The 27,766-nt window shown below is 37.6% G+C and overlaps 1 protein-coding gene across 5 annotated transcripts in view; it reads right to left on the bottom strand.

Annotated features, from left to right (window-relative positions):
• Window positions 1-1,686: 1,686 nt before the first annotated feature.
• LOC114360186 (homeotic protein antennapedia) overlaps window positions 1,687-27,766 on the bottom strand; it is a 218,286-nt gene continuing 192,206 nt past the window's right edge. For all 5 annotated transcript variants that reach the window (XM_028314780.1, XM_028314777.1, XM_028314781.1 and 2 more), the window contains 2 exons: window positions 23,429-24,273; window positions 1,687-4,302 (listed from right to left, as the gene is read on the bottom strand). In XM_028314780.1, coding sequence (XP_028170581.1) covers window positions 4,052-4,302; window positions 23,429-24,080 — 903 coding nt within the window. In that variant the 5' untranslated portion in view covers window positions 24,081-24,273 and the 3' untranslated portion in view covers window positions 1,687-4,051. The remainder of the gene's footprint in view (window positions 4,303-23,428; window positions 24,274-27,766) is intronic.

Genomic DNA, 27,766 nt, shown 5'->3' on the forward strand with positions numbered 1-27,766 from the left:
GACAGCGAATCTTGGGAGATGTTCATTTGTTTTTAAGAAATCTTGGAGACGTTCATTTGTTTTGGAATCCAAAGTGGGATATATTTAAATGCCAGTTGATCGATAGCGTGTTTACAATGTTACGAGCGAGTTTGTAAACTTTGGGAAGAATTTTAATTGATAGTAAATTTATTATCATAGAATATTTAAAAAGATTTTTATGGTAATATTTTTAGCAGTTGAAATTCAGCTTGTTAATTAAGATACTTTCACAAATCTTTACAGGAGTCAGAAAACAAAAATTCAGGAATATCATGAAAATTTACATTATTTGACCTAACTTATAAATATTGAGTTTAGAGTAAAACTCTTTTATTATTCGCCAATAATATTCTTGTTCGCTTTCCAATTAGAAAAGAAGAGCAATAACCACAATATGAGTAGTACCAGGTACATTCATTCAGCAATTAATATTTATCTATTAATAAATTGCGTCATTACATTTTTATTTGTTTGTTATTTATATTTTTCAAACTAAATCTAAAAAAAAACAATTACTATACAGTTACATAAAAACATCAAATAAATGCTGATAGTAATTATTTATTAACTAAATTGGCTAGAAAATCAATAAATTGCTTAACTTTTAATATTCCTACATTGCTTAGTTCATAAAAAAATGTTACGGACTTTAAAAATAACCATTTCTCCAAATACTTATGAGACTTCTAATTAGCATCTAACACTATATGGAGAATAAATAATCTAAATAAATAAAGAATCTATAATTTCTTAATATAAGAAATAATATGTTGATACATTTTATCAGCGTCGTGACCATGAACTCTAAGGCAAGTGCAATGCCATATGGTCATATGACATCAATCACACTTATCAGACGTCGAGGATGACGACCAATTCGTCTGACCCACTTCTGGCGACAATCTCATACGCAATAGGGGTCAAGATACGACGGATGATAAATTGAAAGAAATTGGATTGTTTGTATCCGTTCGAATTGTACCCGTGTGCTTTTTATTGTGGTTTTGTTATCATTATTATCAGCAATAACATGATGTTCTTCACAAAGAACAAAAAATTAAATAGGGATTAAAATGGCCTAGCATGAAAAAAAAAAAATTATAGGATAACGTCCTTGCCATATACGAAATTAGCACCAAACTTCCTGCAGCGAAACAGACACGCCATTTAAAGTGCGTAATGGCGCCAATTTCGAACTTGTCAAATTCGCATTAGTTCTGACGAATAATGGCCGCCTTCAGCGCTGGTAGGGGATTATTAAAAACGCATTACTGGCTGGCCACACCTAGTATCGTGTTGGAACAGAAAAAAACAAAAGTAATTTCGAGATTTGGACTAGGGTGGGGGCAATCACCCGTGTCTGACACGGAAGGAACCGCGCCTATCACGCGAATCATTATTTTGTCGTTAGGAACGTATTATAATAACGTTGTCTTGAGCCCGGCATGGGACGTTCTATTTGTAGAACGTATCAAAGTTGTATTTGAAATGTCTTAACGTAAATAAAAATGCAGATATCTTTGAATTTTCACATTACAGCTTGTAGTTGTGTTTTCCTACTTACTTAAAGCTAACAATCTTGATATTCAAAGCTTTAAGTAGTTTTACTTAGTTTTGTATGGGAGGCAAAATGAAAAATATCTCTAAATACAATCATTATGCTTTATTAATTTCATGTATTTATATATTTATGACAATATCGTCTCGCCTAACCTTATTAAGTTACTAATTATAGTTATATTTCATAAATTTTGAATCGATAGGACATAAATGGTAAATAAAATAATTCAAATTAGGCTTCCCATTTGTTTCTACAAACCTAATTTCAAAAATTCGAGGACAGTTCAGTAGACCTAACGATCGAAACTTAAATTTAATAATTTCGACATAAACCTAATCTGAATTTAGTTAAGTCAAAAGTCGAGTTCCTATCTGGCAAGGGATCGTTTAGAATTTAGTTCACAAATTGCACTTGGTGTCAGCAAAACATATACAATACGTGTACAAACTATACATCTTGGAACGCACATTACTCTTGACGGTTACATGACAAAACAATCCTTACTGCTATAAAAATATACAACACAAATATGTGATATTTGAGCAAAGTTAAAAATAATTAATCAATAATTAACAAAAATGCATCCCAGCCAGACAGCGATCGAGTAAACCACTTACCCAATGAAAGACAAGAAACAAATACACGTAAGCGAACGTAAATTAAGCGAATCAATAAATAAATATTGAATATTATCGACAATATACAATTATTACAATTTACATTTACTTAACGAACACAGCACAAAATTAAAAAGAAAAATATTTATAAAATGAAACCGGCTCACTGAGTTCTTAGAAAACATTCTCTAGTTACAATCTAGTTGAAAAAATAATAATTTACAAATAGTTTACATTATTAAGAAAAACGTATAACGTGAATCCTGAAAATGTTCACCAACCTCACAATTTCACTCTTCAATTTAATAATATTCGTAATACTATCGTGTTACGAGTAAATATATTCAATGTACGATATCTCTTTTACGTATTTGGGTTCCATAGGCAATGATTTTATAAAAATACCTTTAGTAAACGGTGTCTGGTAGGACGACATTGGTGACGAGTCGTCTGCACCTTTACATAACTCTTTATTAAGTAAACATTAACAACCAGCAGTTTATCTCCTAGCTTTGGTATACTGTGTACATATAACCTCATACGTTCCGTAAAAGACTCAAATAAAGTATCAACTATTAAGATTCTCTGCACCTACAAAATTGAAGGTAACCTTTGTTTCATTACTATACATAGTCGTGAACGACTTATCCGACTACCGTCCTTCATGATTCCAAGTCCATGTCTTTTAGATTTTCATCCCATTGAATGGCACTACATTCATTTTGTTCAAGATATAGAATTTTTATCAAAGATCATCGAAAACCACGACAATCATTTGTATCTAAATTATATTTTATGTTTCAATCTCGTAACATTTTACAATAATAATAATAGATTTCCTATGACGTTATTATCAGTATTAATTACGTATATGTGTCATCGAAAAATCGTATACATTGCACTTGTATAACTGGCCTTTCCAAAACTACAAATTATGTAGAATCATAATAGTAAAAATCAGATAAGTTTCACAAAATAAACACTCGTTATTCAGAATTTGAAACGCGAAAAATCGTTGTTTCACAAATTAATCTCAATTATATTATTCACACTAAAACAATTGTACATTACAAATTCTAAAATTATCATGTATGTACAGAATAGTATCTCGATAGCTTAATTAGAAATAAAACATCAAATATATTAAATAATAACAATATGGATACTAATTGCCTTCTTATCAATGGTTAATTATAAGAGGTCCTTATGGTTTTGTGAATCAAAATAATGAGAAATAAAAAAACTTTGTAGATTTTTGTACAAAGTGCTCAATAGAATTGAAACCATACTCTATTTGCATCATAATAAACAATACGACAAAAGGAACACAGATTTGGTAAAAAATATGTACTAAAAGTAAGTGAACGAATTTACATCAAGGGGCAAAGTGTGAAAGGAAAATTTATGTTAAGCACTTTGTCAAAAAATTTACATCATGGTTACCAATCATAAATTTCATAATCCAGAAGTTATCCAGCTATATAATCACATAAATGTTCATGCAGTTTACTAATTATTATATACTGCGTTTTTGGTAATTATTGGTATTGAGATTGTTCTATAAATTAATTTATACTTAACAACTGTAAAAATCTCTTCATCACACTATCATTACTCTTTATTCGTAATCACTAGGTTACGTATTAGTTATAATGTAATATTATCATGAAAAGTCCAACATACAATTTATACAAATTAAACTGTTCTAGTAACTCCGGTCTGATCGTTAGTTTCAGATTCACCATGACGCCGAAGCAACGCAACATCAACGATACGACGAAACTAAAATGGACACGGGAACGATTCGTTGAGGATTTGGATCGGTTCCTTTGCGGACCGCGGAGCTGGCCGGTTACTGCGGCGACGTCGGCGGGCTCATGTTGTCGGGCTCGTCTCCGGAGCCGGGCTCTCCTTTAGTCTTGTTCTCTTTCTTCCACTTCATGCGGCGGTTCTGGAACCAGATCTTGATCTGCCGCTCGGTGAGGCACAGCGCGTGCGCGATCTCGATCCGTCTCCTCCGCGTCAGGTACCGGTTGAAGTGGAACTCCTTTTCTAACTCCAGCGTCTGGTACCGCGTGTACGTCTGCCGGCCCCGCTTCCTCTCTGGAATGACATGAAAACAAATGTGAATAAACGAAAATAGAAAAACAAAACTTGTTCATTTCGTGAGGCAACCCTACGGGCCAGACGTTAAAAACTGCATAGGCATTTCTGATAAATGGTGGTTATTTGTAAACGGCGAACACTCCCGGCGGAGTTAATTGAAAATTGTTTTGAGCTTATCAATTTGTTAATTGTTTTTGCTTGTTGGGCATTTCTCTCGACTGTCGGTAGTTGCGATGTTTATGTAAAGCAGGGGCAGTAGTCATCTTAGTAATAAAAGAACTGTAATTGTTGCAAAATTGCTGTCGTTTCAATCGTATAACTCGTTTTTATGATACCCTTATTAATAATACATTCAGTCGTAGTAAAAAATAACATTACACGTTGTATAACGACAATTTAATAACAAATACCAACAGATTAAAGTAGCATCCCTGAGTTATTCTTAGCTTCAAACTGCCCTTTAATGAGATGATCTTCGAGACGCAGAAGCTGATTGCTATGTTTATCTGGATGATGTTATTCCGAATGCACACGTATGAGGATATGTCATAAGCCGCGTCCGTACCCGTGCCCGAGCTGAGACGCGATTCGAACAGCTACCGGAGCCAATTAAAATAATTTAAGACGCCGCGGGCCTTTTTCATTTTGTAATCATTATTCTTCGGGGAAGATGCGAAGCCTATTATACACGGTTTAGAAGATGCTCTGAACTGTAATTTATTTGAATTAAAAAAAGACAAATTCGAAGTTGAAACTGCACGTCTCTTACGACTTGACTTAAGGAAATTAATCGATTATCGTGAGATGTCTGGACAAATATCGTAGAAGCTTAATTTGTAAGACTTTAAGTATTGCAATTATCTTCAATCAACGGGAGTTAACGGTAGTGACAGTTGATAGAAATATTTGGACATTTTAATTGACTGATAGATCAAAGTGCGTTGATCTTCAATCTTTGCTAAATACGCAGAGGAATGGCTTAATTTGCTGTCATTTATATTGGAGTTAATCAGACTGGCTTCATTAACATTGTATGGAAGACATTAATAGACATGTCTACTCTGAATCTGTCTCACTGTTTCTTTTCGAACTTCGATTGGATTAAACAAACAAATATAAAGATTGCTTATACAAAAGCAAGTTTATACAGTCAACATTACGTAGAGTGTACTCCAATAGAAATAGAACAGTTGAAAATGAACTTTTGCAAGCAACAAAGCCAAAGTTAGTTGATTTTTCAACTGAAACACGCAAAACGACTTGCCGTACAAGATAAACACGCAAACTTCGAAGAAATACAAACACGGAGTGGGGATTACATTGCGAATAGCGCTATTTCTTCGAACGGCAATATTCATAAGCTCGTAAAAAGGAAAAAAGCTGTGGCCGATGACAAACTGAACGTTTTGTTGCCGTTTGTGATTGTAACAAATGCGGTGGCGAATGTAATGTCATTGACGTAGATAGCCTTTGACCGGTTGGGATCGTTTCTTTTTTCTGGAAGAAACGTGAAATAGGAGTCCATTGGGTACAGCGGGCTTGGCTGTTGCAACGGATTCAAAATTATTGGCCACTTGTTGCTCGCGAAATTGATAACAGCCTCATCGCCTGCGCTCGGTTTTGGGACGCATTCAAGAATGCAGACGGCATTGTTCAATGAACATTTGGTACGGATTCGGATGTTATGAATCATAATACTGTTCGGTGTTCCCATGTTTGGAGAGACACCCCTAAAGTTTGTCTTCGATAGCAATAGTTAGGTGAAGCACTGTTTAGACGCTTCTATATTGTATTTAAAGCCACTATAGACTTATGTCTCTAATACTTTTAACGACATTGGTTCCTGAATTTAGCTAATAACTCATAAAATTACTAATATGACTTTAGCTCTCTACATTGGCGCAACAAATAATTTCGGGTACTTTGGTCGTAAAGGACTGAAGCATGTCATTGAAAAGGAATCTCACTTTACCCAAATGTTGTTCAAAAATCTTCCATAGCACCGAAAATTTTGAAATAAACTCAGCTAGCCATCTCATAAAATCCCCTTCTGAGGCTTTATATATTAGACTGGCGTATATATCTGTACCCCCAGTGAAAACGGAGTTAAGTCGAAAATGGTGATTTTTGGGAAATCGCATTTGAAGTTAAAAAAAATCCTGCTTCGTCGCTATTAGAGATAACTTGGTGAAATATTTTTTAGGTGAAAGGTAATGTTAGATATAATTAGGCAGTGTGCCAGTTTGGGAAATATAGCATGTAGTTTTTTCGTAATTAAANGGTTTCATCGCGCTCTCAGATGCATAAAACATGATCCCGCCGTCAGATTTAAACGTACGTAATAAGAGCATTAAGGGGACAACGTTGGAGACGTTCGCATCTTAGGTTAGGTATTGCTATTAAATGTTTTTAGGTCAGATATAAATATGTACGGCGTTTATTAGCCCCGGACAAACGGGCGGGCGCTCTGCTTTCGCTTGTTTTAATTAGGTTGATGAGTTTTGCTTAATCACTTTCTTGGGAGGAAATAGCTGTAAGTGCTCTTTTGTATTGTTTTTGAGAGCTAGCTAGATTGTTAAGACATTAAATTGCAATAAGTTTTGTAAATTCGAAGATAGTTGATATTTCGAAGTACGAGTATACACTAAACTATCTAGCTATAGAAAATGAAACAAATCACCCATAAAAATCAAAAATCAAAGCATTTTTAGGGAACTTTTCCAAAAAATTATCAGAATCAAATCCTAACATAAAAAGCGTGTAATAAATAGGTAACTTTTGTTTTACCACCTAAAACAATGTGAGATAATCTAGTAGGAATAGCTTAGACTACTAATTTTAGTCTAATCCCTAATCACGCAATCGCCCTATCCGTCTCTACCAAGGTCAAACCAGAGCGGCGTCCGAACCGCGGCGTTCGCCCGCCCGTCTACAATCCCGAATCTTCAACCAAAATCGCAGCTTTAGTAGCGTCGGGCGCAGCGCTGCATGTGTCGGCGGGGCCGCCATAAATCATCGGGGGAGGGCACAGAATCGGGCCCGGCTTACTTTCGCGGGACGCGGTATGGACACGCGCGCTATCGCGTTTTGTTATTGGAACGTTTTTTAGCATCAGTGTTAAGCTGGATAGGAACTAATCCATGTATCTCATCTAGATTTTTTATAATAAAGATTAAGAAACTTGTAGATTTGATTTATTTAAAACTTTCAATCATTTATGTAGGTACGTTTCAATTGCTAATCTGTAGAGAAAAACTTCAGATAGATGCAATGAAAAGCTCTTAAAAGCAAAATGTACTTAAAATGCTTTTATGAGCTTTCATTGCATACCTATGCCTTTCTTCAATTTAGGATAGAAACGTTTGAAAATGTCTTCTTTAGTCTTATTGTATAGACGACGGCTCATCAAGCTAAGACTGTAGCATCTTATAAATAGGGGCTATTTTTCGTCGGATGTACTGTCGACTGTACAAAAAAACTATCCGATGACTTTAAGAGACTTGAATTTGTAACAAGACCGTATGTTACACCTCATTATAAATATCGTCAGCATCAGCCACGTGTATTGAGCAACAACTGGGAGCATTCAACAATCGTCGAAACTAATCTTCTTAGACCTAAAGGTCGGACTACATTTATCTGGATAGAAGGCGTGCTAAAATATTGAGCAAGCTCCGAGCTACTATCTTGGATCGCATTTGTACTGATTACCAACGCGATAGGGCCCATGCACACGGCTGAAAGGGTCCCGGACGCGAGTCTGTTTGCACACCGCACCGTGTGAACGTGGCTTTAGTTTTGTTTAGTCACCTTCGAGCACGACTACAAATAATCCGAGGCAGGTAAGTAATCTGTAACTGTCCTAATGTAGCAAATATGATACATTGGTGTATGTTAGTTTAGAAAGTGAATCGATTTGAAGCAAATAATAAGCAATGTGTTGTAATAATAAGTTTGTAACGTTGTAAATATACTTCTGAGGATGTGGTGATGGTCATGGGTTCGAGTCTCACCTGAGGCATTCTTTTTCAAGTCAAATGTCAAACGCCTATGGCGGGTCATAAAGTAAGATACCAAGGTTGTGACCTCTGTTATTATTATCCAAAAACTATCTTAAACTCATGTCAGTGCACTATATTAACTTCGTAGCTCAAGTAACTTAGCCTTATTCTTTGAACCAAAGAAGTTGATTAAGAAACCAGGTCATGGAAAGGAGCTAAACCCAATCTTTACAAAGTATTGATTACTGACTCTTTACAAAGTATTGGTTCTGGAATGGAGGCCGCGTACCGGAAAACGCAGCGTGGGACGTCCACCTACAAGGTGGACCGACGACATCGTAAAGGTAGCAGGGAAGCGCTGGACGCAGACCGCTGCCAATCGATCAACATGGAAAGCATTGGGGGAGGCCTATGTTCAGCAGTGGACGTCCTACGGCTGAAATGATGATGATGATGATGATGATGATTACTGACTCAACTACTCAGCAGCTCAATTTAATTTTCTACTTAAGTAGGCATTAAGGTTCTTAAGATCCACGTCTCTATCAAAACCATTCAGCAACGGAATTACAACTTACGATGTTCATAAATATTCCAAACATCAACCAAAAAAGGCAATATTACAAAATTCGAACGCCAAAAACTCCGATCTACACACGCGTTAAAATGTAATAACCGTCAGCGTCCACGCACGCCTAAATACCGAATTCATCAACGGATGACAAGTGAAAAGAGCTTTTAATTTAATTCGTTGCGGTATCGCGCGGTACACGAAAAAATACTGCAACAGCTTGAAGCGATATCGACAATCCATAATTCATGTCCTACAATTTCATACATTTCAACGCGGGCGTACCCACATATTCTCTCGCTCACCTCCAAACGAAACGTGACCTTATCATTGGGGTGCAAAAGCCCTTTTAGCTTACATAGTGTGTTTATTTAAGTTTTTTTGACTCGAACCAGCCACTCAGTGTATTGCAACATCGTACACGATATCAAACGGGTATTCATATTAATGCAATTTCTCTTAAACGCTTGCACGTCGTAAATAAAATTGGTGGTTTCCGACGGTGTCTCGTACCAAAGGTCGGTCCATCGTAATGAGTTTAATTGATATTTAAATTACGGAATAATAAATATACCTCAAGTGTTTGATAGCTTTATTTATGTACCACGATTTAATATGCTTGCTTTTTGCTGTAGAAATTAATAAAACATTTGTAAGGCGCCAGATAAAATCGAGAATAAGAAGTCGTAATACATATCTAGGTAAATACGGACTTAAATCTACTGAAAATTAAAGCATCGATAATGCAATTCGTAAAAGAGCACACATACGTACGTCATTTCAAAGCTAATATTAAAGAAGCATTGTCAAAGAAGAAGACCGTATTGTGTGACATTTTAATCTCAATGACCATGTTATATTATGTCTTATCTCTATCGTTACATAACATAACTATAAGAACGAAACCACAAAAACGCTGCTGGAAAACTGATGACAATGTAATGGCCGCAAGGGCCACCACAATTTAAAGAACCGAAAGGCCACAGTGTAAACACATCACAGTATGACTAAACCAGATTTCTTAAAGTAAGTGATAACTATACTGAGTAATGAAAATGTGGGTTAGGAGGCTTTGCGTTTCCTTTNACTCATTTTATCGAGGAAAAACGAAATTCAACTTTCAATATTTGGACCAATCAATACCAATAAATATCAATCAAATCTGCTTGTTTGCCTCCTGTCACATAAAAAAAATCTATGGATTTAATCTGTTTTTGAGTCGGACGTCAGATGATAACAAACACTGTCATCTTATGTACTTGTGTTAAGTTCCATTTTGCAACAAGAATTAGACGTGTGCAGCTGTCGAATTGTGTGTTGTGGTGTTGTTGTCATACGAGTCTAGATATGTCTTATAGCAAATGTTTCATTTGTTTTTCTTTTAGTATGATATTACGTACCCAATCAGATTATTGTATAAAGAAGATGGGTCTTGAGTAAGTAAAAAAAGTAAATCAATCTTAGACTCCAACTATTAGGCGATTTTGTGGAAGTAGTTATACTGGTTTAAGTTCTACATACTGTGGTGTGTCACATAGTAATTTGTTGGCATTGATAACATAAAGAACTGCGATGGATGACACACGCGAACCCATAATTACGGCCACCATACATGATTAATGTAAATATGCTCATTACAAGACCATGTGAACTGTTATGTTTTCGTTCATATATTTTTAGACTTTATGTTTAATTTTTATTTTTGTGGAATTGATACATACGATACATACGACGATACAGAAGGTAATTTGTTAAACTAGCGGCCGCCCGCGACTTTGTACGCGTAAAAACATAGGACTTTCATACAAACTTCCAACCCCCCGGATGTCTAAACCCTATAAGAAACCTGCCAAATTGTAAGTTTGTAGGTATTGTAGTTTCCGTGTATTCGTTATTAATCAGTGCGTTATATATAGCATTTATAATATAGATATATTTCAGTTAAAAAAGTTATTATACTTTATAGTTCAATACCAGACAGTATTCATAAAACCAACTTTTCATATTACTAATTAGTGTACACCTCTTTGTCCAAATGGCATTCGCAGAATATATCATGTTTAATGGACCTAAAATAAATGTAGCTAAAGATAACCACTCGCTTTCGCAACCACGCATCTTACAAATTAGGTGCCAAGTACTTATTAATTATGTTTAATAAATTTCCCGTCCGAAACGTACGTAAACGTTATTCCGAATCCATTTCGAATTCGTCGGGCAGCGATTGTTGTTCGATGCTTATCAAATAATTACACTTCAGATCGATCAAACACAGAAAAGGAAACCAGGGAGCGGAACTAAACGGAAAACAAAAAAACACGAAAAAACATGGCCGGCTTTCATGCTCTGATATACCATTAATCATTCCAGTGGTCTGGGCGGGCTCGCTATATGTAACTACTATTACAACATAGCCATATGCCTAATGACTTTTTCCGTACTCATACCATTATATAAAACACTTTACTAACCCAATTTTCGACACAATTTCTGATAGAGACATTGGGAGAAAGCTGTTTTCTTTAGCGCTCTGATTTAGTTCCTAGTCTTGGAAGAGTACCAAAAAAATACACGCCAGTTACAACCTCGACTTTACGACCTTAGGCATGGGATTGCTAATATCTTTAACAAACATTTGCTAGTTGAAATACTGCCAGAAACAAAGTCGACAAATCATACAACACGAAATAACCATATTGCGAAAGCGTCGTTCTTTTGTTTCATATTTCGGTCTCATGACCGTAACATTTACGCGGACGGACAGAACGTTTCTCTTTTCATTTTCAGTTGATGAAAAGGCCGTGTAAGCATTCGCATTATTACTCACATAGGAATTATATCATTCAAATCCGGCCGGATCTCAAAAAGAATTTATATCGTGAACCAACGCCATCAGTCAGTGTTGTGTCGACGCTGATACGCGTCGTGTTTCGCATCCAAATGGAATGTTATTCACAAAACTCCGCTTTAGTGTACGCCAAAAATTACGCGGCCCGACCGGGATTGAACGAAATTCCGCCCGCAAAAAAGGTGTCAAATGAAATATTCAAATATATTTTAATATAATTCATGCGGCGGGCGTTTCATTTCTCTCCCTCGTAATGGAATGCTAAATTTTCGGGCGAACAAAAAATATATATTAATGCGCGTACCTAATAGCTTATACAAACTCGTTTGTTGGGTATTGTTGTGCACAATGGGTGCCATAACTCCGCGTCGCAGTCAGCCGCTCGGTGACGTCTTTGTTAGGCGCAGCTTTGTGCGCCGCGCGGCTCCGCCTGTCGACACGGCCCTATCGCTACTCCTGCTGAGCCGCCACCGATCTCCCAATACAATACCTACACGACCTGGCAACGAATACTGCCCCAGCTTCACAAATTCGCAACTTAGTATGCCATTACAACATCGACATCAATAGCACCATTAACGAAATTAAAACTTCCAATTAAAGCCATCATTTCTGAAATATTAAAACACAAACAGGCATTGCTTTTACAGAAATGAAAGCCCTCCCTACACGGAGGCTAATTACCAGTTTTGTTCGGGCCATTACTATAATTTGCAGCAGGAAAAGCACGAATGAATATTTGAGAAGGCGATAGAAAGTGAGTAATTGCGTCGGATCACGAAGTGAAAAGTTATGAAAGGTGCCGGGCGGGCGATTTTTCAACGCCACGGCGAAAATCTTAATGAAAATATTCAATCACGGGGTACGCTGTGACCTAACATACTGGGAGGGCAATCAGAAAAATAAAAGTTGTGGGTAAAAATTCATCTCGACATAATACCGGGCGCGGATCGCATTAGAGCGCCAAGATGAGTCTCGCCGCGGGACGCGAGCCCCAGGGGGCGCCCCCCAAAAGCCGAGAGGGGCGGTCTCCGCTCCAGAGAATATTTGACATGGGTCTGGCAGATAGACAGGCCGGTCATGTGTGATCCCGGCCAGGAAACGGGGGGCTTTTTTCCGCTTCTCTATCGACGAGGCTACTCCCTACGCATAAGTAGATATAAAGATACGTTATGATTTATGTCCCACTCGCACATGTGTACGCGTCATGCGACGCCTTTGTGCCGAAATAATGATACGAGGTTTAATCATTAATGACTGAATGATTGTTCCGCTTCAATAGGCGCCCATTTTGGTCGTAATTGTAACGTAGAGTAGCGCTTCCGAGGGCACGGTAATTCGGTTGACCAATTAGTGGTTATTACATTAATGTTATGGATCCATTTCAATTTGGGATACAAAAATGGAATTTTAATACCACATAATAAGTGCGGCTCCATCGGCTTAGCGGTCAAAGTTTGATTGGCGTTCTATCCTGGCATTTAATTAATGTGGGGCAAGCTAACGTAACCTCGGGTGAGAAAGGAAAGGGGAATAAGCGCGAAAGGGATATAAGATCTCGGAGAATGTTGCCAGTTAATTGGACGCAACTTACTTTCAAAGTAAAAGTACGTAGTTCGGGAAATTATTGGTCTGAACTTATAGCGACTTGAGGGTTGAGACGAGCAACTCCCCGTTATGTACTTCGGGCAACTTTGGGGTAATTGATAAGACTAATTTAATTGAGATAGGCTGTTTCGATATCATTAGTGGATAGCTCAGAAAATCGTGTCAAGTGTTATGTAATCTTAAATTACCTTATGATAGAATACTACTCGTATTGATTAGGACTAATATCTTGTATGCCCCATTTTTAATTCACTGTCTAATCTTCTGTAAACTATTTGGTAAATTAAGAAAACACTCAATAATCTTCATGCCTAGTACCAAGTAGGTACTATGCTCGGAGTTTCCCTGCGTGATCGAATCACAAATGAGGAGATCCGTAGGAGAACCAGAGTGACTGACATAGCCTGCAGAATCCCTAAAATCAAGTGGCAGTGGGCAGGGCACATAGCTCGTAGAGCTGACGGCCGCTGGGGCAGGAAAGTTCTTGAGTGGCGACCACGAGCCGGAAGACGTAGCGTGGGCAGGCCTCCCACTAGATGGACCGACGATCTGGTGAAGGTCGCGGGAGGCGCCTGGATGCGAGTGGCGCAACCGGTCTTAGTGGAAATCCACGGGGGAGGCCTTTGTCCAGCAGTGGACGTCTTTCGGCTGAAACAACCGAACGAACAAACGAACGAACGAACTAAGTACCAAGATGCATGAAACAAAATAATTATTTTCGATGTAGAGCATGTTACTTTTTGTGTAATTCGATAGATAAAAGAAAATATTTAAGTATCTTTACACTCATTCAGTGTGTCATTATGTCCAGCCCTAAAAGGGTCTACATACCTATTAATAAAGAATCTGAATTTGTTATTATTTTACACCAAATAAAAAAATCTGCCAATATAAAGGTAAAAGACATACAGTGGGCAACCCCAAACCACACTCAAAACTACGATCACGTCTGCACACAGTGTCGATGTGTGCGTCCAATGACTGAGCGATCGCGCGTGAGTTGGTGTGCGTGACTCAATGCCAGACAAATATTAATGGGATTGGTCTTTTGGATGTGGGTGTATGTAATTATAACATGGTAATGGTTTTTTAATAAGCTCCCAACTTTTTGTTGCCCTTATTTTTTATTTTTTTGTCGTAATCTACTCCGGATTGTGGTTGTAGATTATGTATCCTAGTTTTTTGGATGAACATGAGTTTTTTGCATAACTTTTTATTATAACGAATGCTAAATATAGATATTTTGCTTGTTTATGATACTCGTAATCTTCTTTACAATTTCGTAGGTGTTATGAATGAAGTACCTGATTATGATAATGAAGTTAATACTTTAGCATACTTAAAAATCACAATAAATCAGTCCAACTAAATCTATTTAAGAATACAATAATGATAAGTAAATTAGATAAGTAATAACTTGATGAATATTAGACTACAATAACGTTAAGTAAACTAGATAATAAAAATAGATAATGTAATTATAAACCAGAAATTTTACTTATCCACACACATAACATTAGTCTATTTAAGACATTCCAATACATTTAAGCTGTCTCTACATTCCAAGATTTAGTCATTACGATGTATTCTCCATAAACAGCACACAAAAAGACTCCTAAAATAATATCAGCCGAGCAAAAACATTCGTCAAAGTCAATCCGAGGGGCGAACAGGAAGCCACTACGGAATTAGAAATTTTATTTTTGTACCACCCCCCAAAGAAATGTTTATGCAAATAATAAACGTGTAAATAGGGGAAGTTGGTATCTGTAACACAATGAAAACGATCGCTTTTTGTCGGTAACGGAAAATTAATGTTTTCTTTTTAAATAACTTTTATAGGCGGCCAGTATTTTTAAAAACTCAATTAAGTGATAATTTTCTTATACTGATTAATTTTAGATGGCCAGAGCTTTTTAAAAGTACTTTTGAGTGATAGAAAAACAAAATAAAAAGTTTCATTTTCTTTTTTCAGGTGGCCAGTAGGTACACGTGTGGTACACAGCAGGTGAACGTGTGCTTACTTAAATATTTTGTCTCAATTAATTGTACACAAATGATATAAAGCTGCTTTTTCCTATGTTTCTTACGTCACATATGACGTAAGATGCTATGAGAAAATTGCTAAAGTTGAGTTCTCAATCCCAGTTCAACCTGATAATCGAAACAGTCCGTAAAGTTTAAAAGTAATAGCGATAAAGCTTTACACAAGTCTTCCTTGCTACCAAATTCATTACACACATTTCAAATGACGTAAACAATCACCGGAGAAAAATCGCCACGTTATTAATTGTAACGGAAAATTCTATAGGGAAAAGTAGATGAGTACCCTGAATGATCGGAACCCCTATCTAGTGATGCATTCGCGCCTTTGTCCCGCCTCGATATCGGCAATCGAGCATCGATCAAGCGCCGACTCGACACGCAACAAAAGAACTTATCGGTGAAGCCAGTAATCACTACATTTTATCGAGAAAGGTGAAAAAATCGAATCCCAGAGCGTTTTATTCGAATGAAAGGAGTGTTTACAGTTTTAGGTTGCGGAAAAGACAGAGTAAGTTCAAAACATAGTAAGATTTTCTAGTAAAAAAAATACATAAAGTTGTAAGCTACTAAGTTAAAGCCAACAGCAGGGTGTTAGGGGTGGCCCCCTAACTTGACTATCAATAATGAAAATCAATATTTTGTAAAAACTTTTTTTGCAAAAAGACTGCAAAAGTCTAAATAATGTTTCGTAGCTACGACGTAGTTGCTACGAATATTAACTTATTGCACAGCAGTAAAGTGCAGTAACTGATGTTAATAATCATAATTATCACGTTTTACACATATTTACGTCGATTTACATTCTTAAACCCCACAATATTACTGATAATCAATCTGAAACAGGACCTTTACAATCTTGGGCCTATTTTGCATCAATTTTGTGAAAGCTTTACAGATAAATTACGAAGGTAACAAGTAAACTCTAACAGTAATTGATGGAATTATCATAATTATTGCGTCTTACACGTATGTTGATTTACATAATAAGCCCCACAACTAGAGCAGAATAAGGACGGCTATACAATATATATAATATATGTTGATGATGATGATACAATAGGCTAATAATAATAAAACAAAACTTTTAGTCCGTCAATGACATTATAAAAAAATATTGGACTTATATTTTTGTCAATCCAACAAGTAATTACGAAGCTGTGATGCCTTGAATTTCCGCGTGACGTCACAAAGTGCTACACTTTTAAGCACGCCTTAAGTTCACGGGCCTCTTCCTTTGAAATTTGGTGCGCTTTATCTCTTTCAATTTTCATTAGTTTGAAAAATTGAAAAAATACGTGTCGAGTATTTTTGGATAAGTTAATTACTGATGGACTAAATTGAAACTCTTGCTTTATACCCAGAAAACATCCCTAGCATTTTCATCTCATTTCAAACATCCAAACCTGCAATTTCCCTCCAAAGAAACTAAACCACGAAAAACAAAATCGTTTACCGCTGACTTATTTCACGTCCCTTTCAGCGAATCAGTGGCTGGCGCTTACAAATATACCTATTCAATCATCGGGCCAACAAAAGCCTCCGCGATATCTGTACAATGAAACGTAACCTAGCGCATTGTGCGAGGGGCGGCATTATATTCCCGTTCCCACCTCTATCGAGCCTACCTCGGACCTGCCAGGTCTATCTTTCTGTGTCGTTAGACAAGCTATATCAGAGGTAAATGAATTTGAACGCGGATTAATGTGACGTTATGATGGGGAATAGTCTGTTTTGGTTAATTCAGGTTAGAGTTGAAGAGTGAATTTAAGAGCAGTGTGTCTAAAGTGAATGAATCTTTTCAGAAGTAAGTTATTAGTATAAACTCTTATACATGACTCTATTTTTGTCAGTTTCAGATGCTGTAATCTTTATACGAGTTAAATGACATTAAATATATTTTTTACTTTTGCACATAAAACTGTACAGTGGCCGACTTAATGCCAGGTGGCATTCTCTGCCAGTCAACCACAGGTCAATTAGAGAGGCTAAGGCGGTGCAAAAAATATGAAGGTTTAGAAAATGTGCATCAGAATCTTAGGTCTATTATTATAAAAAATCCGATTAGAGATCAGACCCAAACTTCCTACTGGTCGCATTCCAAAAATTGGACCATTGCATTGGTTTGAACTTATGCTTTATTTTGAGCAAGTAGAGTTTTGTATTTCAAACGCAAGTTTCAAAAATACTCATAACTTCCTATCAACAATACCTAGACACATTAGTCATGGCGGAGTGGTGAGTTAACTAATGATGAAGATTTAATTAAATAATGAAGAATATTTCTAAATCAAATTACACAGGCACACAGATCATAAATATCAAAAGTAATGGTCTACGCATCATCACGATTCTTTCAGTAAGCAATATTCAGATTTAATTGGCTGAATAAACATGTAATCAACTAGACTGATGGTGAAACGTGGCACCGTCTATTTCTCTTGGCAAAATGTTTTGTCTATCTGAATAGTTCTGACTGGTAATGATGTCATTATTATTGAAAAACAAGTGCAAAGATAATAATTTAAAAAAATCTTAATCTTACATAATGTATTTGTTCTAATTAATCACTTTTTACAGCGTTTTTTTTCTCGTAAAATAGACCTTTAACAAATGACTCAAGATTCCACGTGAAATGGATCAAATGAATTATAACAACCCAAAGATATTTATAGTCTACTCGTAAGATAAGAATCTTGTATATGCCTTAAAATTGACCCATCGACGCTCATCATCATCATCATTATTTCAGCCATAGGACGTCCACTGCTGAATCTGCTGTCCCCCAATGACTTCCACATCGCACGGTTGGTAGCGGCCTGCATCCAGCGCCTTCCTGCTACCTTTATCAGGTCGTCGTTCCACCTTGTGGGTGGACGTCTCACGCTGCGTTTTCCGGTACGCGGCCTCCATTCCAGAACCTTGCTGCCCCATCGGCCGTCAGTTCTGCGTACTATGTGCCCTGCCCACTGCCACTTCAGCTTGCTAATCCGTCGGGCTATGTCAGGGCCTTTAGTTCGTTTACGGATCTCCTCATTTCTGATTCGATCTCGTAAAGAAACACCGAGCATAGCCCTCTCCATAGCACGCTGTGCAACTTTGAGCTTCTTTATAAGGCCTATAGTGAGAGGCCACGTTTCCGAGCCATAAGTCATCGACGCTCATTTCATTAAATTAAGCTATGATACATTCCTTATGGCTAATGAATGATTGTGACGAACTCTAGACTCATTTTTCTTAATAAATAAGTAACTTTAGTAAAGAAAACACGATACCTAGTGAGTAGCTAGCTTAAACTTATCGTAGTTTTAACCTACGATGTAAGCTCTCTAATACACTTACGACGTATAGCTCATATACATACACAATAAACATATAACGCCATGTATTTACCTACTTCATCCCAGCATTACATGTGGTGAGTAGGTGTAAGTTTACAGTGATTAATGATTCGTCTGTTCAAACAGGCGTTCTATTTTCAAACAAAACACAAGCGAAGCTGCCATTGGTCGATTTTTTCAATATGGCAACCGATTTTCGAAGATTAATGAAGGATCGACTTGAAGATACCATGAGAGGAGCTCGAGTATAGCTACTGCTCGGATGAAGTGGCCAGCATTTTTCATACGCTAACAACGTATTTAGGAGTATTTAGTCAAGTGATTGCCTCGTCTTTTATGAAAGCACTTGAAAGGGTGTACTGGCTGCTAAACGTCTATCAGCATAGTAAACTAGCGTAGTTCATGAAGAGCTGTTTCAATTCTTTGATTTACTAATTCAAATGATTATGATTAACCTTTGATTTGATTAACCTATGATTAATCTAAGTTTTTATTAAGTCCCGTTATTAGGATCTTTTAAGATTTAGACTTGTTTTGTGAAATTAATCGTTTGTACGTTAACGACTAGAGAATATGTAAACATGATTATATGTAGGTAGTTTCAATAGTATGTAATAAATGCTCATGACTCTGGATATTAATGCTAATGATCATCACACTAAAAGGTCACCAACGAGATTCAAACCCTCAGCTAGCCTTTTGTAGCTTACTTGTGATGGTACGGTACGGGCGGTACCACGTTGGCTGGTGTCTAGACCAGGGTTTCCCATACTATGGGTCGCGACCCAGTGGTGCGTCGCGAGAGAACAATGAGTGGGCCCTGGCTTTAGAACGAAACACCACCTATACCGATCCAATCGCTGGGCAGCGGGCGAAATTTCCTATAGGTGGGTCCCAAGTTTGGAAACTTGTAGCCCAGACAACTTTGGGAACCACTGGTCTAAACCATCAAAGAAAACGTAAATCTCCGATCAAACACTTTCGTAGTACTAGTATGTATTCTGCTACAGTCATAAACTGAAATAAACACACTAACTACATCACACGACCACCCAGCCTCGATATTAATTAACTGGCAGTCGGTGCAGCTAAGTCAAATTTGGCACATCTTATCGTCTGGCAGATAAGGGTTATGACACGGGTTCATCGTCGCCAGAACTTGGTAGGCGGATTGGCTGCCCTATGTACCGACAGCAGAGAAATTGCAAACTATTTATTAATACCTATTTATTTTGTCATTTTGAGTGCTCTACCACTGAAAACAACACCCGTAGATATAGCAATTTAGACGACAGTTATAAACGAAATCACTTTGCTTGAATACTTATCTCCCCTGTTTGTAACAGTTACTTTGCTCTGTGATATGAGTTACGTATGTAAGACGCGTGACCTACGCGTCAACTTTGTTGTTAGTGTAAGTGTGGCTGCTACAAGCCAGGACAAATCGTTGCTGTAGTCCAGTCATTATAGTAAGTTCACCTCGGAATTCGAGATACCCAGCTGTAAGTCTGTAAATACGTGTATATTGACACCCTAAAAGTTGTCTCAAAACCTACATATGGTAGGGTGTAAGCAACTATTAAATTTCAAGGTCAACGGTCACAAAAATTGGTTTTTTGCGCTTTTTTTAGAAATATCTCATTTCCTGTGGGTTTTTTGCTATTTGTATTTATTATCAATATTGTAGAATACTAAATTCTGTACAAATTTTGTTTAAAAACTTTTTTTATACGGTGAACCGTTTTCGAGATAGAGGGCGGAGAGCGCGCGGTCACTGCATCACTTCAGGTCTACTTAAGCGGTTTAGATTTTTCATACAAAAGGATTTTCCCGCTAATTCCTGTGGGAATTTCGGGAATTCCTTGTTGTAACTAAGCTTTGAGTTTACTAAGGTACCTACATGCCAAATTTCAAGCGTCTAACTTCCGTTAAGCGTTTAGATTTTTCATACAAAAGGATTTTCCCGCTAATTCCTGTTCCCGTGGGAATTCCTAAGTATACTATAACCTGCCCAGGTGTATGAAGAATAATTGTACCAAGTTTCGTTAAAATCCGTCGAGTAGTTTTTGTTTCTATAAGGAACATACAGACGGACAGAATTCTATACATGAAATATATTTTCAAAATAACTATCAGGGGGTGATTAGTGATCGATACTGATGCCAAAAATGCAATCAGTAAAATTTTTGTCTGTCTGTCTGTCCGTCTGTATGTTCCTTATAGAAACAAAAACTACTCGACGGATTTTAACGAAACTTGGTACAATTATTCTTCATACACCTGGGCAGGTTATAGTATACTTAGGAATTCCCACGGGAACAGGAATTAGCGGGAAAATCCTTTTGTATGAAAAATCTAAACGCTTAACGGAAGTTAGACGCTTGAAATTTGGCATGTAGGTACCTTAGTAAACTCAAAGCTTAGTTACAACAAGGAATTCCCGAAATTCCCACAGGAATTAGCGGGAAAATCCTTTTGTATGAAAAATCTAAACCGCTTAAGTAGACCTGAAGTGATGCAGTGACCGCGCGCTCTCCGCCCTCTATCTCGAAAACGGTTCACCGTATAAAAAAAGTTTTTAAACAAAATTTGTAGAGAATTTAGTATTCTACAATATTGATAATAAATACAAATAGCAAAAAACCCACAGGAAATGAGATATTTCTAAAAAAAGCGCAAAAAACCGATTTTTGTGACCGTTGACCTTGAAATTTAATAGTTGCTTACACCCTACCATATGTAGGTTTTGAGACAACTTTTAGGGTGTCAATATACACGTATTTACAGACTTACAGCTGGGTATCTCTAATTCCGAGATTCTTACCTAATTTAAGCTTAAATGACTGGACTATGAAAGCTTGACAATTGGATTGTGCTGTTTTGAATTTTCTAAGATGTAGGTAAGACATTTATTCCACATTCCTAATTACCGGTTATACACTATCATTACATGCTCAATACACATCAGATACTAAATCTGTCATTGCAAATTGAGTTATAAGACTTTTAGCAGCTCAAGAATGCCGGATGTTATGTTTCAAAAAAATCAAAATATCACAACATTAATATTTAATTTGTCATCTAGTATATCTAATATTTGCAAGTGTTTATCGCATTTATAATCTAATTTGTCAAAATACTGAAGACACGTTTATTGGTTGTCAAAAGTTCAAACGTCGAATTAGCATTCGATGACAGCTTAGTCCATAATTTTTGTCTAAATTTTATAGGTAGCTGACTGATAATTTTATTGGTTTAAATTATTCAATTTATTTGAAATTTCGTCGCTGACGCTACCAATCTACTTGTCAGTGGAGTTTCCGTTATCTGCGACAGCAGTTAATGAATAAAGGCCCGTTCATCTTAACTTCTGAGTATTCAATTTTGCTTCGTTGAACTTAGTTTAAATATTAATTATTTAATGATTTTCGAGTTGCTCTTATTTATGATATTTTGAGCTTATTATCATGAATGATAGTATACTTTTTACCGTTTTGTAAATTATCATGTGTGGCACAGAAAATGTAGATGGGATTGGTCATGTTGTGTGGAGGATTATGATAATTTGGCATATTAAATAAAACCCTGCAAATTGATTCATCAATGAAAATCCTGAGCTTTTGGGGTCTATTTTCTTAATTTACATAATAAAAACTATAGAACAATTAATAAGATAAAATTATCACCATCTTTCGCGAAGATTTCTTGTGAATAATATTACCTACTCGCGTTCAACTAACACTGCGATTAGAACTAACTTACTCGAAAAGTGAGTTCAAAGAGAACCGACGTTAAACTCACTAAAGCGATGCGCAACCACAAACTAAACTTAAACTTGGAAATTCCAGCGTTTGAATGATCTCAATTACAATGGAATCCTTAAATCAGGCAAGACCCCATAAATTAGATCTCAGACAAATTCAAAAACAGTAGGAGACGGTAGCCGAGTAGAGGGCGCTTTGTTCGCGGGAGCGTCAGCAAAACAGAAGGTGAGCGCTTTTGTGCTGGAGTTGTAAATTTTATGAAAAGTGAAATTCCTTTTGAATGCCTCTTCGGCCCATAAATAATACCCGAATAGAAGGAAGCCTATTGTTTCCAGCGTATTGTTTCATCAATGAGCACGTGGGGCGAAAGTGAATTTGCGAATGACCTTTTTGCTACCTGTACTTGTAACATTGTGCAAAATTCTATCAAAAACACGGTTTTACTTTCAATTTTCAAAGAATAGTTCGAATTCTTCGCTGATTTTCAACAAAGACACTTTTTTCTAGGTCTTTGCAAATTAACTGTCAGCAATTCTATTACTTTGGGAATTTTAAAAGGCTCTTCGAATTTACTCTTAATGGAATTTGAGAATAGCATACATATTTAAAAAGTCTTATTTATTATTTGATGCAATCTTCTAGTCTTTGGGGTTACATTAATAGGTATTCTTACAAAATATCTCTTCACTAATCGGGATATTAAGAAGTTTTTAATATCAAAAGGTTAACTTATTGTACCTAACATGCAATTTTAATATCGTTATGTTTTCGCTACATGCCCATGTTACAAAGAAATGTCTTTGGGTGAATTCTTCAGCATCTAACAGGTCCATGTCTTATTGGAAATAATCGTAAAAGAGATAAGTTACGACCTTTTGTAGTTACGACTGAATGTCACAAATAATAAACCGCTAGGCTAGTAATAAGTAATAGAAAATGATCCTTACCGAATTGACTTCTCATCCAGGGGTATAGTGGACTGGGCAGCGACGCGTTGGTGTTCGGCGGCGGCTGCTGCGGGGGCGGCTGCTGCGCGTGCATGGACTGCTGATGCATGGGCGGCATCTGCGTCTGGTGCTGCATGTCGTCCACCGGGTACATGAGGTGCTGCTGATGCGGCACGTGCGGCACCATGTGCTGCTGCGCGTGCATATGGTGCGGCATCTGCTGCGCCTGCTCCAGCGGCGGGCTGCCCGGCACCCCACCAGCCGTCGCCGCCGCCGCCTGCAGCTTACACGACGTATACACCGCCGGCGCCGGCGGCTGGTGCCCGTTCGGCCCGTACCCGTCCGACTTCGGACCCATGTGACCCATCTGCGACGGACTGTCAGGCCGGTACCCGTTCTGCTCCATCTGCTGGTAGTAGCCCAGCCGGTCGTAGGGCGGGAACCGCGGGTAGGGCATGCCCGGCGCCGGCTGCGCGGGGTAGTGGTGCTGCGCCGGCCGCAGCTGCTGCTCGCAGCCGTCCATCTCGTGGCCCTGCTGCGGCACGGCGCCGTAGTGCGCGTGCGCCTGCTGGTGCTCGTGCCCGCCGTTTCGCATGTCCGGCATGTAGGCGTTGGAGAAGTATGTCATGTTATCGCAGCTGTTGGCGCTCATCGCGGGCCCGCAGCCCGCGCGGCTCGCGTCCGTATCTTCCGTCGCAGCTTCTCGGCCCGAGGGCCGACACTATCACTGTTCAGTTCACAACACGGACACTTGGGATTCCATTCACTACACGGCGGCGCTTGAACTCACTGGACGCTCACGCGGTGCCAAGGGACGGTGTCTTCTCATCGGTTCCTCGGTGAATCTGAAAAGAAAGGTTATTGCACTTAGTCGGGCTATAATTAAATTATTTATCAATCACGTATACGTGGCCCCTATCGATCGAATGTTTGTTTTGGCCGGCCTGCGGATTGTTGCGCCAGAGTCATCGCGCGCCGCCGACCTGACGGCCGACACAGAATGACATGTGTCCTGGAGCCGGGACACACACGTAGTCATAAAGTTCATATGTTCTGAGTAAACCGCCTATTAGCGACAACCTGTCTGCGATAGGGCCCGTCGCCGCAGATAACTAAGCGGCACATTCTTCAGTTCGGAATCCGTCTTTGTCTGACAGGAGGACGGAGGTCTTCAGAAGCGAGACGGGGAGATAAAATAGCGGCACGTATCGCCCGACATGTGTCTGACCCGGTGTCATACCCTTGACGTTTCCCAGCAGTTGATGGAGCATGAGTGACAACCGCGGCCGGCCGGTATGACTTTGCGCGGACGTTAATTTGTGCGCGGAGAGACGAGTGCCACGGAGCCGAGGTGTTATCGTCAGATCTCGGTGTACAAGTTTTAAAGTAGACAATTTATTGCGTACTTAATGCGACAGCTACTAGAATTCACGAAACAAAGTAGCGGTGAGCTGAGAAAAAATAATGGTGTAAAAAAAATAGGACTTTAGCATTTTGACAACATCTAAACGTTTGTTGCTTACGATTCGAGTCTACTGCGTAGTTTCCTCGAGGATCGAATGAGGGAGTCTGGAGACGTTTGTTCAAAGTCACGTCGGTGTGTATTCGCCATGGTCTATTAAATTCATATTTAGAGTAAAAAATCTGTACGGCTGTACATGCCCGCCCCTCGGTGCTATTTACAGCCAAAAGGCAAGCTTCATTAGCGACAATTAATGATGGCGGCGTTTCTGGAGACAATATGCCCTTACAGATGCTACTGTTTATTGAGACGAGCTTTATGTGGGAAAATATTTCGACTACCGAATCATAAAAGCAACATTTTCTATTTAAATTATTAGTCACTTACAAGTAACTATGCTTAATGCATTATTGTCATTGCTATGAAAATTGTACGAAAACAAAAGTGAAATGAATAAAATACCGATCGAGATTGGTGCGAACATTTCACAAGTCTAAACATTCATTGCGAATGTAATTAAATCGGAAGCAAGCGGCCAGAACTCAATGCGTATTACCAGCATTACGTTAGATTGATATGCAAAACGTCCGCTCTTATGTGTTCGCAGTAAGAGCGAGAATACAACGGCATCAAACATTTATTAATACGACCCATACTTACTGGATACAATTGAAAGGCATGCTTGGAAAATTTGCATGTTGAGGGATGGACAATTTAAATTTACGATTCCGTTTCCCCTCTACGTGGTGCGACCCTCGCATTTTTTTAATTTTCAATTTCCATTTGCATTCCACCAACTAGTACAATAGGTATGGAGATGAACAGTAATTTATTAGATTTGTTTACATTTGATTTTCTGTGTTGGGTATCTGTTCAAGATTTTCAAGTTGTATTAAAAGTTAGGATTTTAATAGCACGGTAGCATTAAACTAATTCAATTTTCTCCAAGTCTGGCATGACTCCAAGTGAGACGGTTCATCCGGAACATCTTTGCTTTTAAAGTTTTAAACTAAAGTTCGTAAAAAGAGACCTGATCAACCAATTTTCTTCTAGAAATAGCGCTGGCTTACAATGGCTCGCTCTCGATGTAATATCATAGTTACAGTTTTAATTTGTGATCCACGTACCGGCCATGTTCTAAGCGGCAATTAAGGCGATACGATCTATTCGGACGGTTCAAGGAACATGTCTTTAACTGACCGCTGTTGAAATTAACAGCCTCACGTGCTTTTGATAATTTGATAACAGTAAGCACGTTTGATTTATATCCCGTGAGTCACCTTTATTCTCATGCCCTTGCCACGGAAATTCGTAGTATTCAAGTAATTACCTAACTGGACAAAAAAGAGGTTGACCGAGCTGGACAGATTAATCTTACGAAAGCGGTGGACGTGTTATATGAATTCTTAGAAGTAGTGTAAAAGGTTTTCTATGAGAATCAAGCCTTGATGAGGAAACTTCATACTGAAATATTTCTAACCAGTTTAAATAAATCCAACAACAAAGCTATTTATATGTCCCACAAACGTGTCTCGTGAACAATTTTTAAAGTGACTCAGACTAAACTGAAATAATCTAGTTGTGATTTTTACAGAATCTAAGATTTTGTATCAAACACGTCTGAATGAAAACATAAGGATGTCACTTGACGACTGATTTATCTCTCAAATTCTCGAACACACAGCTTAGACTCTCCATTGACTGTTACATATGTAAATCATTCGTAATCGTTACTACGAGTATTAGGTGAAAACGCCGCGAAAAATAGTCCACAACACGATGGGGACCAAAATAAATCAAACAAGAAGACTCTAATAGATTTAAGGACTAAATTAAAAAGAAAATTAATAATATTCCGCAAGCTACAGTCGGTAGCTGTTAATCAAAATGATGATCAAAGAACTTATTTTGGGAATTTCCCAGCGTGTGAATTTATCATTTCTACTATTTGTCAATTAGAGTTCTATTGTGGGAACGCAAAGTAGTTCTGATTTATTCCCACTGTATCGTTTTGGTATATTAAAAGATACTTCTCTAATACAAACACTTTTCATAATGTTCCACGCTTTTACATTGTGTCTTAATAAATTTTCATAGGTGCAATAAATTTTGGGACGCTGAATACTGTTTCGAGATTATGTGGATACTAAAAAATCATATTATTTTCTGTTAATTTTGTATACTATATCTTGCACTTCACTATCTTTTTATTCTTTTTGTGAGGTCAATGATTCCTAGCACGTGTTTGAAAATTTTTTCTTGAGCTTTTGCAGTTCTATTTTTTTTAACGTTTGGGCATTCCTACTTATATTTTTGATTAATAATAATGTAATTTTCTTCTTTTACAGTAAATTCAGAAGTAGAGCATCTGGCTTTACAGCGGAAGACATCAAAGGATAATTACGAGGTGACATCACACAAAGACCGCCAGGACTCTACATAAGTCACCTCCATCGTGTTTCAAAACAGTGCCTAATTAATCTTTGCTTGATTTAATTTCTTTAATTTATAAAGGATTGAAGTATATTTTCAAAGTGAATTCTCTTCAACTGTGGTCTAAGAAAGACAGATATTATTTTATTTTTTATAACAACGAACGATAATAGAGTTTATAATTTTAAATTACATATTTTGTTCTTTAGGTATTAATAGAATTATTCATAGAGCATGCTGACCTGTGTAATTACGAGTAGGTCTTTTACATTTACATTTAATAAATATGTATTTTTTTATCATCATCATCATCATCATCATCATCTCAGCCATAGGACGTCCACCGCTGAACATAGGCCTCCCCCAATGTATTTTTTTATAATTTTCATTAAATATGAACTAACAGTTAAAGTTCTGTATTAAATAAGAAGTTGGCACTTGTA

This window comes from Ostrinia furnacalis, unplaced genomic scaffold, assembly GCF_004193835.3.
Source record: "Ostrinia furnacalis isolate ACB-3 unplaced genomic scaffold, ASM419383v2 OfSCF4915, whole genome shotgun sequence".
NCBI lineage: Eukaryota > Metazoa > Arthropoda > Insecta > Lepidoptera > Crambidae > Ostrinia > Ostrinia furnacalis.